General features: G+C 42.7%; 1 protein-coding gene across 4 annotated transcripts in view; it reads right to left on the bottom strand.

Annotated features, from left to right (window-relative positions):
- Cfap69 (cilia and flagella associated protein 69) overlaps positions 1 to 19,808 on the bottom strand; it is a 67,915-nt gene that overhangs the window by 47,482 nt on the left and 625 nt on the right. For 3 of the 4 annotated variants that reach the window (XR_008214635.1, XM_052721986.1, XM_052721987.1), the window contains exons 2-3: positions 11,272 to 11,331; positions 9,255 to 9,320 (exon numbers count right to left, since the gene is read on the bottom strand). Coding sequence is in view for 3 of the 4 variants with exons in the window: in XM_052721986.1 (XP_052577946.1) it covers positions 9,255 to 9,320; positions 11,272 to 11,331 (126 nt within the window). In the remaining variant the exon portion in view is untranslated. Of the gene's footprint in view, positions 1 to 9,254; positions 9,321 to 11,271; positions 11,332 to 13,086; positions 13,429 to 19,808 lie in introns of all 4 variants that reach the window. The other variant, XM_052721988.1, reaches the window with a different exon arrangement.

Raw genomic sequence — 19,808 nt, 5'->3', positions numbered from 1 at the left:
TTAAATTGGTTGGGACTTTATTTCATTTAAAACTCACATAAAAGCAAAATATACCTCTTCTAGATCTTTGGATGAAAACATATTCTATTTTGCCTGTTTAAAAAAGCATGATTAGCCAGGTGGCGGCGGCGCACGCCTTTAATCCCAGCACTTGGGAGTCAGAGGCACTCGGATTGCTGTGAGTTCGAGGCCAGCCTGGTCTCCAAAGCGAGTTCCAGGAAAGGCGCAAAGCTACACAGAGAAACCCTGTCTCGAAAAACCAAAATAAATAAATAAAAATAAAAATAAAAAAGCATGATTACTACAAAACTAAATCTCATTGATTTTGCTTGATGGCTAAGAGATCATGGTGGTTATGACTTCAGGCTCTGGGCTGCATACTATTTTCTCTAGCTTTGCTGAGAGCTTCTTAGGCAAGGATGGGAACGCCTCTGTTAACTTTTGTTATGTAACAATCACCTCTGAATTTGAAACATTTACTCCTTAGGGAGAAGAGGTTCATATGCCTTAGGAATTAAAAAATCTTACGAGCTGAAATTTATGAGGGAGGTGCATACAGGTTGCAAGGATGTAGCTTTGTGAGTTCTCATTAATGATGGAGTGTGTCTTCTGGTAACGTAGCTTTCTTTGAGTCATCTGTGGTTCTGCAAGTCACCCCAATAAAGTCACTAAATTAGGCTTGGGTAGAACTGTTTATTTGGTTTGTCATCAGTGCTTTATCTGAGTAAATAGGTTCTGTTCATGTCTCCCCAGGAAAGATCACAGAACACAATTGGTGTCTGAACAGGAACACAGAACACAGTTGGTGTCTGAACAGGAACAGACAGAAGCAAAGAGGTGTTGGGGCAGAGTGATTGTACGGTTCCTGCAGTGTGTGATGAGACATGCCTCTGTGGCTAGTCAGTTTGAAGGCAGAGTCCATGGGGACAACCCCAATACAGGTACTTTTCTCCATGTCATAAGGGATGGTGTGCATCCTTGTTGTAGTGGTTGTTGCATGCTCCCTGAGATGTGTGATAGGACATGCAGCCAAGGCTGAGCCGTCTCAGAATGGAAGACCCTTGTGGAGGGATGGGCGGGATCCAAATTAGTCATCTTCTTTTATGTGGTATAGGAGAGGTGTGTCTCCTTGATGAGTGGGATCCACTGCATGAGTACTGCATGAGTACTCTGACAACAGTTCAAGGACTAGAGATTGCATGACAGTCCCCCAAGAGTAGCACCCACGACACAAGACTGTCAGCAAGCTGTGCTGACCTCGGCATGTCTACTGCTACATGTAATAACATGTGCAAACAGGGCAGACACGACTGCTTAACCTACAGCGCTTGTTTAAAGGAGGAATTGCAAAGGGAAGGGGCATAGCTATCACCCTCCACGTTAGCCTCTGATTTGGGGAGTAATTCCTATGGCATTCCTACCAAGCAGCTGGAAATGACAGGATTCAACCAAGAGCCGTAAGTCATGATGAGGAGATGGAAGGGAAGAGAGCATAAGTCAGAGCTGTACTAGAAAGTCGTTCCTGAGGTCCGGGAATTTAGAGCTTGTGGGAAGAATCCAACAGCGGTGAGAACAAGAACAAAGCAGAAGTGATAGAAGATACCTCTCAGGTCTGACCTTTAATAGAAATGAAGGGAAAACCTATGATCTAAGATGCAGATGAGGGCCTTAACAATGGACATTGAGGAAGGACATAGCGGAATTAATGATGGACATCCCTTGGGTCTGACCTTTAATAAAGACGAAGGGACAAATCCATGATTTAACATGACTTAACAATGGACAGTGAGGAAGAGAACATGGTCAGCATGATAAAAGACCTCCCTCAGATTTGACCTTTAACAGAGAAGGAAAAACTCATCACTCAACATATAGACAGGAGTCTTAATAATGGCCCAGTAGGAAGAATTATGATAACTGTGTACTACTCAGCACTTGAACTGCCTGAATTGGGAAATTCTTTTTAATGAGTAATGACAGAGCCTGTCACAGTTTGGCTCACAAGGCTATAGGACATGGGAGTGGGTTCAGCCTGAGTACCGTGGCTGTGGAGAAGCTGAGTAATATGACTATCCCTCTTGGAGAAAAAAGCTGCACAATCAGAGGCAAGTCGAGGAAAACCAGTTCCTGTTGGGCTGACTCATGTGCTATTAGGGACACTTGGTTAGTGTTGGCTCAAGTTCCCAGGAACACCAGGAACTGAAAGATAATAGAGACAGGCATTACTGAGGGAACTGGGTGTGAGAGAGGTATTTTTCAATGACTAGTTCACCAGGCCACACAGAGATGTGTTTGATAACTAATGTTTTAAAAGGTTGATTTAGGAGGGATCTCATGTGGCTTTCCTGAGCCCTATGGTGAATATGATCTTATTGATTATACAATCTTATAGAGATTATATGATCCTGTGAAGGCTCTGGTGATCTGACTTATGGCGGCACACAACCGGGGTCTGCATGCAACTCAAGTATGCAAATTGAAAAACAAAACAACAAAACCTGGGGGAGATGAAAGGAGGGCAAAGCAGACAAAGGGCATATATACCTCGTGGACCTCGTGGACCTCGTGGACCTAGGCTACTATAAATCAAATGTCGTGAGATTTGTATCCAGCCAGAGTTCCTAAGGAAAGTGACAGAAGCTAAATTCATGCTGGTAAACTTCTAGAAGGCTTTAAAATCTGAAAAAAGTTCATAGAAAGCATAAATGATAAAACAAGATGCAAAAGACTAAGCTTGTATTGGAAGAAAGTGAACTTTGTTGTCAGGGAAAGCTCTGGAAATGTTTTATGGTCCGCATGCAGCTCCTTCCTTCTTTATCTCAGCAGCAGTCCCTTCATACTGGAAGAAAATGATCATGACTGATGGACAGCCATGCAGACAGAATTTATCTTGTAAAAAGTATCACCACCACAAATCAATCTACTACTATTTTAAAGTTCCCAATAATATTGAAAAATAACTACTATTAAAATTAAAACTTGGACATTTCTCTGTTAGGAGATAATGTATATATAAATTTCATCATTTCACTCACGGCCTCGTTAAATGTGCCATGTTGTAGATGAATAAATTCTAAACTGGGGGGGGGGGGAATAAACTTGTTCCAGGAGGCAGACAATTATGCCTCCAGATTAAACTGTGTACAGTTCTCTCCCGTAAACAGTGTGCTGGGGGTGAAAATCGTTTTGCCCATCCTGAACCTGTAACAACAACCAGGGGTGGCTGGAGGGAGAGGCAATATCAACAGCTGCAGCCTCAGTTTCAGTCTGGAGCCTGCAGACCCAGGGAACCAGCTTGAGCAGCAGGTGAAGCAGGCCTGAACACAATCCTGCTCCTCCGTGACTTGGGTAAGTCAGAGCAGTGTGAGCTGGCCCTGCCTAGTATTTGTGGGTGAGTAGCTGCTCAAGATGCTCAGGAGGCCCATGGCAGTGCCACAGGATGAGAAAGAAAAATTGTGGAGAGTACCTATGGGTCATGGAGGGCTTAATGGGGTAGCTCTTTGTCTAAACTTCTGTACCCACATTGCTCTTTGACTAAACAATTTGATACAGGTGATGAAATCTTTCCATGTTGTATCAAACCTTGCTAATGTTTTACTTCTGTATTTCCCTAGATGCCGATTCCTGAGTTATCTGATACTTGTTTGGAATAGATAGTGGTTGGCTTTCAGAGACCCTGTCTATCCTCTATAAGAAGGTTTCATTGCATGGGTAACACAGTATTAATCTCTGAGCATCTTAGAGACTTGGAGACCAAGTAAATACAGAGTACAAGGCTAGCTGGCACAGGTAAGAAAAGCCTTTCCCCCAACTGCACACAATGTGGTTCCCATGAGCTCACGAATACAAGTATTACATGTAAAACACTTAAAGTAAAAAATATTTAATGATCAAATAAATATCAGCCTAGAATTCTTCCTATCTTCAATAAAATATTATTTAATAAGTGAGGCAAAAATACTATTTTTAATGAAAAGCCCCAAGAGAATTCATGACTATACTAAAATAAATGGTAAAGAAATTTTTTCTAGCTAAAGACAGATACCTAGTGAAAACAAGGCCTTCAAAAAAAAAATCTAACACATCAGAAAGTATCTGAGTAATTATCACTCACACACACACACACACACACACACACACACACACACACACACACAGTGTTTTGAGATAGGGTCTGTGAACCCACCTGACTTGGAATTTACTAGTTTGCACAAGTGATTTCACATTTCCAGTAACCCCCAGCCCCCAAATGCGAGGGTTACAGTAATGAGCCACCATGCTCAGCAATATTCGGTTTTCTTTCTTTAGTTCTTTTTTTGTTTTTTCAAGACACAGTCTCACTATGTAGCTCTGGCTGTCCTAGAATTCACTATGTAGACCAGGCTGGCCTTGAACTCAGAGATCCACTTGCCTCTGCCTCCTAAGTGCTGGAAATAAAGGCATGTACCACTACATTCAGCAATATTCTTAATCTTAAATCCATATGTGATGGATTTAATGTGGGTGTCTCTCAAATTTATACAGTGTAGTAGTTTGAATGAGAAACGTTCCCCATAGACTCACGTATTTCAACACCTGATCCTAAACTTGTGGTAATGTCTGGGAATGTTTTGGATAGGAGCCTTCCTTGGAGAACTGCAGATGGGCTTTGGGGGTTCATAGCATCGCACCACTTCCAGTTCTTGCACCCTGCTTTCTGCATGTGGTTGAAGATGTGACCTCTGGCCTCCTACTGTCAGGCCTCCCCACCATTGTGAACTCACCCTCCTGAACGGGAAGCCAAAATAAACTCTTTTTCTGTGAATCACTTTGGGTCACAGTTACCACAACAAAATGTAATGTCAATGGGAAAACACAACTCTCACCTCAATGGGGATAAGAGACGGTTTATTCTGGAGTGAACGTTCTGAGTGAACATGGCCTGGGGACACAGCTGTGGTGTCAAATTCCATGTTCCATTCTGGAAGCAGTTTATATCAACAGGACAAAGAAAATACAAAATCAAAGCACTTTCCAAGCACATTGGTGGAAACATTAAGTAGGTGGCTACAGCAAAGCAGAGAAATAGTGACTGTGGGGCTCAGACACCATATGATGTCACTCGGCCTTTCAGTGGGTGGAAAACACAGCTTTATTAAGTTAATACCTTCCAAAAGGTTTTTATCTGTTAGTCACAGGATGTTAGGTCCACACAGAGATGGGGAAGTAACGGCTATTTAGGGAGCTAAAGATAACCCAAGATAAATTGTAATTAGACTCTGGACCTATAATCTTCCAACCTCTTTATGGTCATTAAATTCTAATCAATTAATCAGCCTGACAGGAGTTTCCATTTGAAGGTGTACTTTCTTTTGTTCAGAGTTCCCTGTTTGCCAGCATCACATTTTATGCATTTGGAGGCCACATATCATTTATTAAATATTATAGTATGTCCCTCATAGCTAGGAAGACTCATTCCTCAGATCTGATGTAGATGGGGCTGGGTAGTAGGCAGGACAATAGTTTGCAGGAGAGAGAAACAGGTAGTAAATCCATTAAGAAAGAAACTCCTGGATTGTATCAGAACTATCAGCAATCGAGATCTGAATCTGTACCCCCCAATTCTTTTCACTTCTGTCCATCTATAGCTGATGTAACATTTGCATGTAATATATAATTAGAATTAAAATAATCAAAAACACTGTTTTGAGTGAATGTAAAGGATGAAGGAAACACACACACACACATAGACACACACACGCGCACACACACGCACAGAGAGAGAGAGAGAGAGAGAGAGAGAGAGAGAGAGAGAGAGAGAGACAGAGACAGAGACAGAGAGAGACAGAGAGACAGAGAGGAGAAAGAAAAGAAAAGCCATTCCCCAAAGCCATAAGACTGCTAAATAAAAATCTAACGGCAGGGTAGGCTACTTTCCTGTGAGTTATTGGCCAAGGAGTTTTCCCAAAGTGCCCCAAACCATGAAGGCTATTGCCACTGCTACTGGTTGCGTGCTAGAATTAGACAGCAAGTCCATATTGTTGAAGATACTGCATGCTTTGGTCATAGGACATGAAGAAATTAACCTGAGACTACACTGGAAGTTCTCCCTACCAACTGGCTTTCGTAGTGCCAGAGGCGCTCTGCAGGCTGCAAAAGGAGACCTGTAATAACAGTCCTCCCTAGCCATGCATACTGCAATACTGCAGCACCAACATTCCGTGAAAACACACCTGCTGATGCAACAGTGGCACACTGTTGTGGACACAACCAGCTGCTGTTTGGTTTAAGGCCCACTCCATGGAGGAGACCCACATCTGGAACCCCACTCCACAGAGGAGACCCACATCTGGAACCCCACTCCACGGAGGAGATCCACATCTGGAACCCCACTCCACGGAGGAGATCCACATCTGGAACCCCACTCCACGGAGGAGACCCACATCTGGAACCCCACTCCACAGAGGAGATCCACATCTGGAACCCCACTCCACGGAGGAGGTTCACATCTGGAACTGACAGCCAAGTGGAAAGTCCCTGGCTGAAGAGGTCGCAAGTCTCAGTGGGGATGCAACTACTCCTGTCTTGTTAAGTAGATGGAATCAGCTTGTTAAATCGCCTTCTAAACACTTCTGACTATGTCTGTAGATTGCTGCTGCTGTCAGCCTCAGTCAAAAAGGGAAACTTTCTTTTCTCAATGGGTGTTGTACGTCAGAGACTCATAAGACATCAAACTTCTGAGAGGACTTGACTGTTGCTCGGGCATAGTTGTCCAACACTCTGCCACAGATGAGGGAAACTAATCCAACATCTATATCACCCCATCCAAGGATCAAGGGAAAATGCAGAAGGGAAGGCAGAAAGAATGAAAGAGCTGGAGGAAGGGGTGCAGTGCTGTGTAGAAATTTCCTTCTAATTAAAGCATTGTCTCCTGGGACAAGGACAGAGGTTCCTAAGGCTCAGGAAATAAACAAAACTTGACCAACTTTAGAAAGCGGGAACTTAGAAGATTCATGAAGTCCCTCTCCAAGGTTGTATTAAAGACATACATCTGCTGGGAAAAGGAGACTCTGCAGCTGGCCAGATGCCTGCAAGCTCTGCAGGAAGCTTCAGTGATGCAGATCTCATGAGTCATCACTCTGGTGGGCATTTCAGAGCCACAGCTGCCTTTGAGTCATCTAGACTCCTGTTAAGCAACTGTTCCTGCATACTTCTGCAAGAGACCACAACAGACTCACCGGTTCACTAAGCTAGACTAGGTGGGACTGTTACTTTGGTCTGTTATCAGTGATATCTAGGTAAATAAGTGTTTGCTCACGTCTCTCCAGGAAAGTCTCCTAACAACTTCCTAGGGAAGTGATCCTTCCCTAATTTAACTTTATAAAGTACCACAACATATAAAGCCAGCCTGTTAAAGCTGTTCAGAGCTACTTGCTACCAACTGTCTATCCTGAGGAAAAAATAATCAGGAAGGTGCTGAGGTGTCCAATTAAACAGGGAATAAATACTTGCTAGTAGACTTCCTTGGCTACCAGTAAATAGTACTTAATATACACAAGCTTTCAGACTGCTCCAACAGAGCCTCACAAAACAAGGCTACTATAAAGAAAATATTTACAGAAAGTTATAAGATGTGTCCCCTTCTCTTGGTGGAAAGCTTAAGATGTTTTGATTAGACGGACATCTTCTTTAGACCAAATCAGACGACTGTCAGCAAAGAGTCAGTCCAGTTCCACCCAGAGCAGGGTCTGTGGACCTTTGCTCGGGGGTTCAGAGTGCAGAGAGTGAAGACTGACTTTCGTTGTTGTTTTGAAACAGAGTGTCATTTAGCCCAGGCTGGCCTTACACTTACTACATATGGAAGCTGGCTTTGAATTCTTGATTCTCTAGTTTCTACCTCCTGAGTGCTGAGGTTACAGGTATGAGTCACCACACCTGGCTTGAGAGTAGGCATTTTAAAACATGTATAACAACCTGATGTAACTGTGAAACTTTTATTATACTTTTCAAATCATCTGTATACAAAAGTTTAAAAAGCAAATAGCTACCAGCATAAAATTGGTTATTACATACAGATAGATAGCTTTGAGGTGTGAGTACTGGTTTCTACCTGTTGTGATAAGGGATTATTATCTCATCTGATCTTCTTAATAACCTACTGAGGTGGGATCATTCCTATTTCACAAGCGAAGAGCCGATAAGATAGTAATCAAGATGAAACTCGCTATGTATACTGGCAGAAATGAGGCTGACTTGGCCCTCCTAATCATATTAATAGCTTTTGAATCTATAGGAATTGACATTATGCAGAGTTAATAACAATATAATGGAGAGAATAATAGTCTACTCAATGACGCCATGTCTCTGTCTCAGGAACCTTTGAAGAGGCTACCTTGGATGGCAAAGAGACTCTCAAATGCAGTTGAGGATGTTAGAGGGAAATTGTCCTTGCTAGTTTCTGTCAACTTGACACAAGACAGTGTCCTCTGTGAAGAAGGAACCCCACCTGAGGAACTGCCCCCATAAACTAGCCTGTAGGCAAGTCTGTGTGGCATTTTCTTGATTAATGATAGCTGGAGGGCCCAGCCCATGGTGGGCAATGCCACCTCTAACTAAGCATGTGGTCCTCTGGTCCTGAGCTATACAGAACAGTAGCTGAGCAGCCACAGGAGCAAGCCAGTGAGCAGTCTCCCTTCATGACCTCGCCTTCAGCTCTGCCTCTAGGTTGAGTTCCTGCCCGATTTCCTTCTATGACAGACTGTAATCTGAAATAAACCCATTGATCCCCAAGTTACTTTTGGTCATGGCATTTTATCATGGAAAACAAAAGTAAATGAAGACAGACTATTATACTAGATTATCCAGATAGATTCAGTTGTAACCATGACGGGGTCTTTATAAGGGGACGTGAGAGACAGGAGTGTCAGAGGCAGGAGGATGAGAAGCTATAGCAAAGCAGAGGTGAGAGTGATATCACTGAGGCACCAGTTTAGGAGCCAATGGTCTGCAGGAAGCCCACAGCAGGCGGCAAAGTCAAGGAAACGGCCCCTCACCTCCTTCCTGGATCTTCAGTGTACCAGTCCCTGCTGACACCTTGACATTAGCCAAGTGAGATGAACTCTGAGCTGCTGATCTCTACAGCTATCAGATAATAAACTTACATGGCTTGCGACACCTTGGTACTGGGTCAAAAGGAAGGAATCTAGTACATTTCCCAGTGTTTCCAGATGAATGAAATGAACACGCACGCACGCACGCACAGATATAAAGGATACAAATCCATTCTGATAACAGTGCACCAGTTTCTTGACACAATCAAGTTGTTTTTCTTCTAAGTCATCCTAAAACAAATGGTCTGTTAGTTCTTTTGTGTCATTAAATTGGTTAAGATTTTAAAAAATGTATTCAGTGTATAGACACATTAAAATTATTAAGTCTCACATAAAAAGCAAATGTATATATGGATACAGTACCACATAAAAAAGAAAACAAGAGGGCTGGAGAGATGGCTCAGCGGTTAAGAGCACTGACTATTCTTCCAGAGGTCCTGAGTTCACTTCCCAGCAACCACATGGTGGCTCACAACCATCTGTAATGAGATCTGGTGCCCTCTTCTGGCCTGAAGGGATACATGCAGGCAGAACACTGTATACATAATTAAAGTAAAAATTAAAAAAAAAAAAGAAAGGCTAAATATAAGAGGAAAAGGAAGAACTGAATTCAGCAATGGACATGAGTTTTCAGAGAAAATAAAGCAAATTGGTTTTCTACTAATCTGTAATGCAGTTTTTGTTTTTGTGATGGATAAATACATAAAATATACTAAAACCTGAAACAAAATTTTATGTGAAGTCTCACAGCTTCTGTTCTGAATGCCAATTCTGACCGTATAGAAGTTCACTGAGTCATATACTTTCAGTGTAGTTAATACACCTCTATACAGTAATGTGTTTTCAAAACTCGTGTCAACTAAAAACAAAACCCCTGATATGTGTTCTTTTCTTTCATCTCACACTTACTTATTGTATATGTGCGTGTGTGCACATGCATGCATTCTATGGCATGTATGAGGATATCAGTAGACAACATTCAGGGGTTTGTTCTCTCCCTCCACCATGTGGGTTCTGGGGATTGAAATCAAGTAGTCAGGTGTGATAGCAAATGCCTTTACCCAGTGAGTTTTCTTGCCTGCCTCTACCCCCTTTCAAATTAAACTATTCATGAAAAGTGCAAGCACTGTCTGTATTTTCCACCCTGCCTTCAAAAACAACTAATAGGAACTCTCCACAGTTGTGGTTTTTTTTAATGCAGATATATTTGCAATTTAAACATTTAAACTTCACAAAAACTAGTCATCAAAAGATAAATTGCTCTTGGTGGTTTTTATTTTTCTTCTCTAAAAAAGTAGAGACTAAAAATTTTAAGCAATAGCTAAATGTTTGTGTTTACTAATCATAGGATGTTACTTTGTTTTGATGGCTATACCTGAGTCAATCTATTTTCTATTTATTAAAAAATGTGCATTCCTCACGCCTTTAATCCCAGCACTTGGGAGGCAGAGCCAGGTGGATCTCTGTGAGTTGGAGGCCAGCCTGGGCTACAGAGCGAGTTCCAGGAAAGGCGCAAAGCTACACAGAGAAACCCTGTCTCGAAACAACAACAAAACAATGTGCATTCATCTTTGAAAATGACTACAGGTAATTCTACAGTGAGTGCTAACTCTGAGGCAATACCTCGGAAACATTAGGAGAGTACTGTGTGTATATCTCTTTTCCCAATACATTTTTGAGGTTTATATATAAAAAAAATATTTTCTTTGTATTCTCATCATTTTTCTTAAAACAAATCATCTTTGTATACATATAAATCTGTCTACATGTCTAGACTAAAATTTTTCTACTAGCTCTTTAGTGTCCTTTTGGTACTGTCTCTTCTCTAGTCCTACTTGGCAAGAATTATTAGCACAGAACAGATGGCTCTTTCTCTACTCTTGAGGTATGCCCAAGATAGACAGTCTTTTCTCTACTCTTGAAGTATTAACCCAGGATCAAAAGTCCTTTCTCTACTCTTGCAGATCCTTCTGATTATAGCCAATATGGTTGGGTTTGACCCTCTTATGAAAACAAATTGGTTCTCATACTAAATTTAAATTCCTTGAATATAAAGCATACATTGTAGAGAAAGCTTTCAACAAAAGAGATAGACAGTGTCCACATGAGAGAGAATGCCTGTTGTTGTTCAGGGAAACGTGAGTCTCTGAGATAGCAAAGTAACTTCTCAAAGGATACTCACCTTATCAGTCTCTTCAAGGAGTTTGATGATATGATTAAGGTCCATGGGCTTGAAAATACCCTAGAAACACACAGCTCTTACTATTCCACCCCAGAGGAATAAAGAAATTAAGTCAAGCACACACATTCCCACACCCCCACCCCCACCCCCACACACGTGTTCTTTGAAATTGTCACACAGTGCATCTCAATCACATCTGTACCCACTCCCTCTCCACCTTCCCAGCCCCCTTTTCTCCACTGTATCTTCCTTCCTGCTTCCAGTTCTTTTATTTTTTTATAACCCACTGAGTCCAGTTAAAGCCACCCATAGGCACATGGCTGTGACGTTATTAAATCAGGCACAGGCGACCTGCCTGAGGCGGCCCCTCAAAGAAAAGTGACTCTTAGTCACAGAGCAGCCATCAACTGCCAAAAGCTCCTCAGCCAATACTGTTAACCATGACTATTAAATTGCTAAATTTGCCATTAACAAATAGTTGGGTAAACATAATTTTGCCTTTGGAGATTTGGAGTTTTAACAGTGCCTGTCACCTACGGTTACTGCTCTTTCTCTGTTCTTCCTGCGCTTTCAGATTTTATGGATACAGAGACAGCTAATGGCAAATAGGATAGCCTTTGTGTTCTAACTTTTGAAATATTTGCTTTGAGGGTCAGACAATGGTATTGAAGTGGAAACTTGGTGCATGATTTTTTTTTTTATCCAATTTTTCTTCCTCAGATAACCTTTCATAAAAAATGGAAAGCATGGGCAGCGGTGGCGCACGCCTTTAATCCCAGCACTCAGGAAGTAGAGTCAGGTGGATCTCTGTGAGTTCAAGGCCAGCCTGGTCTACAGAGTTGTGGGAGCCTGTTCTCGGGTTCCTCGTGGCTTTACCCAGCAGGTCCACATAGAGGATGATTAGGACCACGGGCCTGAGTGCAGGTGTCTGAGATGGTCTGCACTTGGCTGTGCTGGGGGAGGAGGTCTTTTGCTCCACCCCCTGGCATCTCTATAAAAACCCTGGGGCAGAGACAGTCGGGGCTCATTGGAAAAGGTTCCAGGCCCTCTCAAGGCTATTCTTTATTTTCTATCTGTTTATCTCCGCAAGATTCTCCGCAATAAATCTTTCTATCTAATGTTTCCTGCTGCTCGCACTCAAGAAAACTCTGGGGAACTGTGGGGGTGGTGGGTAAACGCCCGACACAGAGTGAGATCCAGGACAGGCAACAAAACTACCAGAGAAACCCTGTCTCAAAAAAAAAAAAAAAAAAAAAAAAAAAAAAGAAAGAAAGAAAGAAAAAGAAAAGTAAAGAAAAAGAAAGCAGCAAGGAATTTTTGTTTTTATCCCACACTGTCACTTGATGTTGCTCTGTACACATTCTACTTTCCAAGCCTTCCATAAGTTTTAATTGGCAGGCTCTATGTTTCAAGTATGACAGGCATACTGTCCTGATCTCAGGTAGCTATCAGCATGGAATCATACAGAAGGCTCTGGATGTCATGCAAAGAACTTAGGACGCCATGGAATGTTTTGAGACTGAATATATAAATGGACAATGGCCAGACTTGTCTGTGGACAATTACTTATGTAGTCTAGCTTGAACTCAGGCCCAGCCTGAAAATTCCACAGCAATCCATGAAGGCAAGCCATAACTTCTACAGAAACATGCTCAGAAAAATCAAAGTTTGGTCATTGACTTCCAGCTGCTCTACTGTTTACCTCCTGATTTCAACTCGGTACCAATCAGAGAAAGCCAAAAAGAAACAGCCAGCATAAAATACACAATTATGCTTCTCACTGCAATTACATAGGACGCCCAGCCTCCAGCCTACCTCGTGCTTCTCCATGGCAACCATTTCTAATCATCACAACACACCCTCCACATCAAGCTTTTGTGCCAGTCTTGCATTCTCAGCCCAAAGTAAGCAATGCCAGATGACTCCTTCCCAACAGCAAGTGTTGACTAAATAGTCTCTGTCTGATCAGGGTGGTCGTCCTCAGGATTTAGCCAGAATGAAACAATGACATGATTACTTTTTTTTTTCAGGGTGGTGATCTAGAGAGAGCTATACTCGAGGTAGAAAACTAGCGTGTAACTTCAGCAACGGATACAGACCACAGTAAGTGGACTTAACACACCCAGGAGGTCGAGTTTGCAGGATCTAATAAGTGACCTGAAGCAAAGAGGGGAAAGAAGAAAAAAGGTGAGGGTGAGTTGCTGGCTTGAGGAATGATAAGAGACAGACAGTGCTGGGGAGAGCTTTGTATTGGGGTCGAGGAGGAGCCCTCTCACAGGTTTCCAGTGACGTCATGCTACTGGCTGATGACCCCATTTCCCATCTTGAATATCAGCTGCAGTCTGGTGTGAGCATCAGGACACCTGATGAAACCTGGGCACAGGCTTCTGAATCACGAACTCAATGTAGTAACTGTAAGTTTGGGGTACATTAGACAACTAATCACAACCCAACGTTGAATGTCCACACTGTGTCAGGCATTATTCTAGGTGCTAATGGTATGAAGGAAAGACACAAAATCTGCTTACATAAACAATATGCTGGGGGGGGATTAAGTCAATAAGTTCTATAGTATCGGGTATGATGTCAATGTTCTAGAGAAAATTAAATGGCTATAAAGTACTGGCTTGCTGGAGAAGTATCATTTCACACTCAGCAGTCAGGGAAGGACTGACTCACAGAGAAGGTACAATTTTAGCGAAGTCTTGGAGGAGGTGGGGGCGTGAGCTGTGGCTAAGGAAGGGATAGTGTCCTGCAGTGGGCACAGGAAGTGCAAACGCTGGGGGCTAGAACCCTTGGCAAACTTGAAAAGCCAGAAGGCCAGAGTGATTGGAGCACAGAAGAGTGGAAGCTAGGGCTTAAGTTTCTGCTCTGAACCCAGAGTAAAGGAGCTCAGGGAAAGGCACGAAACTATTAAGACATATTTCCTACCCATAAAGAACATATAATCTAATGGAAAGCATCTAAAGATGAAGAAATGACTAACATAAGCTATGATTAGGTGAGAAGCTGCAGGATCCAATGCTAGGACTATTCCATTCCTGAGGAGATAGACAGATGAGGGTGAAAATGAACGGGAAACATGTCCTGTTGAAGAGGGGGCAGGACCTGAGGATAGGCCAAGGTTAGAGAAATCCTAAGATGAGAAGAGGCCATGCATTCAAACGATTTAACATCACCTCCTATGTGCTTAGGCATTGTACTGGGCATTGCACTGAAAATGCTGCAGAAAAAGACTAGTGAGATTCTGCCCTCACGGAGGTGAAATTAAGCAGTGCATCAGACATTCAGAGAGACTGGAACTCAGGCACCCCGGGCCAGCACTGAGCTTAGACAGCACCAGCTCAGTGGTTCTGGTGCTTCAACGGGGCTGGAGGGAACACTTCAAGGTCCCACACTGGTGATTATAGCTGATTAAATTTGCAGTAGGTCCAGATATGCCCAGTATTTCCCAAAAGCTCCCCAGGAGACTGTGATGGTCATCTCTGTTCCGGGATCACTCACCAAAACAGGCTGGTTTTATAGAATAGGGAAAAAGCCTAGAGAAGTTAAGCAATTTCGAGGCAATTTTATTGGATATGGTAAGCAACAGTATCCTGAAAGGAACTGAAGGCGTGTCTAGGGGAGGAAGGAGCATAACAAAGTGAGAAATGGTATCTCGAGACAATAGCTTGGAGGGAGAATAGATGTGAGCCGCTGGGCAGGCCACAGGGGCTGACGATCTGATGGTGTCTGTGTTGAGAGAGAGAAAAGGAGGGCCAGCAGGTCTTCTGAAGAGTCACTTGCAGCCTCTTACTTTTTATAACACTACATTACCTGATCTAGTTGGGGGAGGGCTAGAATTGTGTTTCACTGTTATTGTTTTGTAAGTAGAAACACAGGAAACTATTTCTGGCAAGCTTTCCAGGAATTAGTTATGAAACTCCACAGCACTGTTTCTACCATCCTGCCGCTAGAACGCACGGAGTTCTGCTCAGAGTGGGAATGAGTCCTTCACCTAACAGAATCAGCATTACCTGGAAATCTGCTAGGAAAGGGGAACACAAGGGCCCAGCCCAGAGCTGCAGAATCCAGTCTGCACTTTACAAGATCCCCTGTTCTTCATGCACACACTGAGTGTGAGAAGCTCCACTCTAAAGGGATGCCTGACTCTTTAGAACAGGGGAGAGGAGCATTAAAGTAGATCTGAAATAAACAAAGGGTCATCAACTAGATGCTCCTGCTTTCTATTTGAGCAAGGAAAACTGCATTGCTACTGTATCTCCTTTCTCAGAAAACAAAGACTTTATCTTTACTGTCCAATGTCCCTACCGGCCAGTGGACGAACAGAGCCAAGAGCCCTAGAACTACTTCTAGAAAAGGAACCCCACAGCACTAATAAAGGTTTAGTTAACTGCTGTGGGATGTTCTGTATGGCAAATGTGTTGCTCTGATTGGTTGGTAAATAAAACACTGATTGGCCAGTAGTCAGGTAGGAGGAAGTATAGACGGGACAAGGAGGAGAATAAAGCTGGGAAGTGGAAGGCTGAGTCAGAGACACTGCCAGCCGCCACAATGACAAATAGCATGTGAAGATGCCGGTAAGCCACGAGCCACATGGCAAGGTATAGATTAATGGAAATGGATTAATTTAAGCTGTAAGGACAGTTAGCAAGAAGCCTGCCATGGCCATACAGTTTGTAACCAATATAAGTCTCTGTGTTTACTTGGTTGGGTCTGAGCGGCTGTGGGACTGGCAGGTGAGAGAGATTTGCCCTGACTGTGGGTCAGGCAGGAAAACTCTAGCTACAGTTAACCATGAACATCATCAGAGTTTAATGAAACAAAAATTGAAAGGAAAGCTGTCGTGATTAGAGCCATCAATGATAACCACATGGATCCTTACAATATGTGTGATGGGTATGGCACTAAATGCTTCGCAAATCTTTCTTAAATATTGTAAGAGAAAGGCAGTTATCTTTCACAGATGAAGAACATGAGACTTTTTTGTATGTTAATTAGTTTGATTGTTTTGTTTTGTTTTTTAATTTATTTTATTTTAGGGGAGAGGTTGCCAGGGCAAAGGGTGGACACAAAGGGACAGGGAGATGAATGGGATCAGGATGCATGATGTGAAATCCACTAAGAATCAATAAAAAAAGAAAAAGAAAAAAGAAAAGGAAAGCAACTTCACCAAACAAAGTAAGTAATTAAAAACTGATCACTAAATTCTAGTAGGGTTTTATTGTTTTGAAATCTGAAAAGAAAAAAAAAGATAGTTTTCTTCAAGCTTTAAGAATCATTCTTGTAGGCATAGACAAAATTCTTATACAGAAAAAAATTAAATTAGAATGCTCAAGTAGAATATCTATGAAAATCACAACAATTAAAAAAAGCATTTTTTTCTGATTAAAATTCCAGATTCTTTTTTTTTTTTTTTTGGTTTTTTCGAGACAGGGTTTCTCTATGTAGCTTTGCTCCTTTCCTGGAACTCACTTGGTAGTCCAGGCTGGCCTTGAACTCACAGAGATCCACCTGCCTCTGCCTCCCGAGTGCTGGGATTAAAGGCATGCGCCACCACCGCCCGGCTAAAATTCCAGATTCTTAAACCACTGTTTTCTCTGTTTATGACTGGCTTCAAATTTACACTCTGCATTTTCCATAACTCCATTTGAAGATGAGGAGGAGGACTTGTGGTGGTTTGGAGAGTCTACACAGGAACTCTTGCCTCCTGCAGACTGTTTTTATGCTGACCAGAGTTACTCATTGTATAAGTGAAATATGTACTTTAAAGTGTACAGAAGAGGGTTGGAGAGATGGTTTAATGGGTAAAGGCACTTGCTGCCAACACTGATAATACCAGTTCAATACCTGGGACCCACCTGGTGGCACAAGGTAACTAACTCCTGCAAGAAGTCCTCTGACCTCCACACAGGTGCTGTGGCATACACACCCGCTCCAATGCCCCTGAACACACACACACACACACACACACACACACACACACACACACACACACAAAACAACTTGCACATTTTATCTGCTCCTAGGTAATACTATTCAAAAACTAATTTCTCCAAATATATATATATATGTAATATATATAACATATATATAATATATATATGTTAAATTTAAAGGCTTGGAATTTAAGACAGTCCTTAAAAGCACAGGTAGACAAAATAGCAGTTTTGTTTGTTTTTTCGAGACAGGGTTTCTCTGTGTAGCTTTGCGCCTTTCCTGGGACTCACTTGGTAGCCCAGGCTGGCCTCGAACTCACAGAGATCCGCCTGCCTCTGCCTCCCGAGTGCTGGGATTAAAGGCGTGCACCACCACTGCCCGGCCAAAATAGCATCTTTATAGCAGGAAATCTTTAGCTGCTACTTTAAAATTTCAGAGACTCCGTGAGTTTTAATGAAAAATGCTATTGTAAGCTTTAGTTGCCCCCGGATAAAGAATGCTGGTGATAACTGCGTATTTCAGCATATGCGGCGTACATAAGCTTTCTGTGTGCATTATCTAAGCTATACAGAGTCCTTACAGTGAATATTTTACAGGTTTTTGCAGGTGTGGAGGTAAGAAAACAAGCTAGGGAGTCAGTTCTCTCTTCTGGGGCACTCTGGGGGTGGAAGTCAGGCTGTGTAGCACCCGTACTCACTGAACAGTCACCAGGCCTTACATTAAGCTTAATACAATGGACATCAGCACCATCATCATCATCTCCATTGCTATCACCACCTGCCTTTGATTTCACAGTTCCACAAGCTGTGCTTTAGCTGTCTCTCAAGTACAAGCAAAAGTGGAATGTTTTGAAAGAATGGAAGTAGTAAGCATCCAAAGATCTTTCTCTGCTGACTTGAGCAGAGGGCTAAAGGTTATCATCTTAAATGTTACTAGGAATATCAGGCCTCACAGTGAGTAAAGAAACTGAGTGCCAGGCCAGGCTTTGGTGGTGCATGCCTTCAACCCAGGACTCCAGAGTCAGAAGCAGTCGGATATCTGTGAGTTCAAGGCCAGCCTGGTCTACAGAGCAGGTTCCAGGACAGTCTGGGCTACATGGAGAAACTGTGTGTCAAAAAACCGAAAGGAGCCGGGCGGTGGTGGCGCACGCCTTTAATCCCAGCACTCGGGAGGCAGAGCCAGGCGGATCTCTGTGAGTTCGAGGCCAGCCTGGACTACCAAGTGAGTTCCAGGAAAGGCGCAAAGCTACACAGAGAAACCCTGTCTCGAAAAACAAAAAAAAAAAAACAAAAAACAAAAAACAAAAAAAAAAAAAAAAAAAAAAAAACCGAAAGGAGGAGGAGGAGGAGGAGGAGGAGGAGGAGGAGGAGGAGGAGGAGGAAGAAGGAGAGGAAAAAAGGAGGAGAAGAAATTATAAAAGCAACTACAAAAAATCCAAGAAGAGTGAGATATCACTTTGATTTCTAATTCTAAATTGTTTTCTATTCCATTTATTTAGGTAGATGTTGTCTTTTCCCCCCCTCACAGCACTTTTTAAAAATGTGACTACTCATAGGAGAGACAGAAACACACAAGTCACATACAGCTATGTTACAGACCCTTTTTTTTTTTTTTTTTTTTTTTTTTTTTTTTTTTTTTTTTTTGAGACAGGGTTTCTGTGTGTAGCTTTAGAGCTTGTCCTGGAACTCGTTCTGTAGACCAGGCTGGCCTCCTGCCTCTGCCTCCCAAATGCTGGGATCAAAGGCATGAGCCTCCACGCTAGGCCACTTTTTTTTTTTTAAGTGATCTACTGAAAGTATTTCTCTTTGTAAACCCGTTTGTCTGTCTCATGAAATCTTTGCCCCAAAGAAACCACTGGGAGCCAAACTCACCTACTTCTTAGTGCCCAGTGCCTAGGAATATAGTGGCAACGTTGAGCTTCCTTGTAGCCCTGGGAGTGGAGAGAGCTGTGGTCGCTTACACTTCTCTGCTCTTGTACAGGAATACCTCCACAAAACTGATTAGGTAAATTCCCCTGGCATCTTCTCTTTATGTAAAAGTGCTGTGCTCTGCGGGCTGTTGCTTAAACGCATGACGGTCCTCAGAGACCTCAACACAATTCCCACAGAAGTCCCGAGTTAACTGGCTGCTCCCAAGTAACCCTCCAAGGCTCCAGGATGTGAACGCAGGAGACAGAGTTCCTGACGTAGCTTGAGACTTGTGAACCCCCAACAGGAATTCCCATAGAGGCCCCCCAACACCATTAGTGTAGGGCAAGGCAGAGAGGTTCCTCAACCCAACTTTAAAAACTTAGCTTTGCAGCCGGGCGGTGGTGGCGCACGCCTATAATCCCAGCACTCGGGAGGTAGAGCCAGGCGGATCTCTGTGAGTTCGAGGCCAGCCTGGTCTCCAAAGCGAGTTCCAGGAAAGGTGCAAAGCTACACAGAGAAACCCTGTCTCGAAAAACCAAAAAAAAAAAAAAAAAAAACAAAAAAAAAAACAAACAAAAAAAAACCTTAGCTTTGCACTTATCACAAAAGCAAACCCGAAACACACTATAAACACAACAAAGAAAATCAATTCTGTCTCCAACTCTCCAACAGCATCTGCATACCAGT

This window comes from Peromyscus californicus, unplaced genomic scaffold, assembly GCF_007827085.1.
Source record: "Peromyscus californicus insignis strain IS unplaced genomic scaffold, ASM782708v3 Scaffold_6__1_contigs__length_162567912, whole genome shotgun sequence".
In the NCBI taxonomy this organism is placed as follows: domain Eukaryota; kingdom Metazoa; phylum Chordata; class Mammalia; order Rodentia; family Cricetidae; genus Peromyscus; species Peromyscus californicus.
The sequence above is the reverse complement of the archived record's forward strand: the minus strand, read 5'-3'. Positions and strand labels throughout refer to the sequence as shown.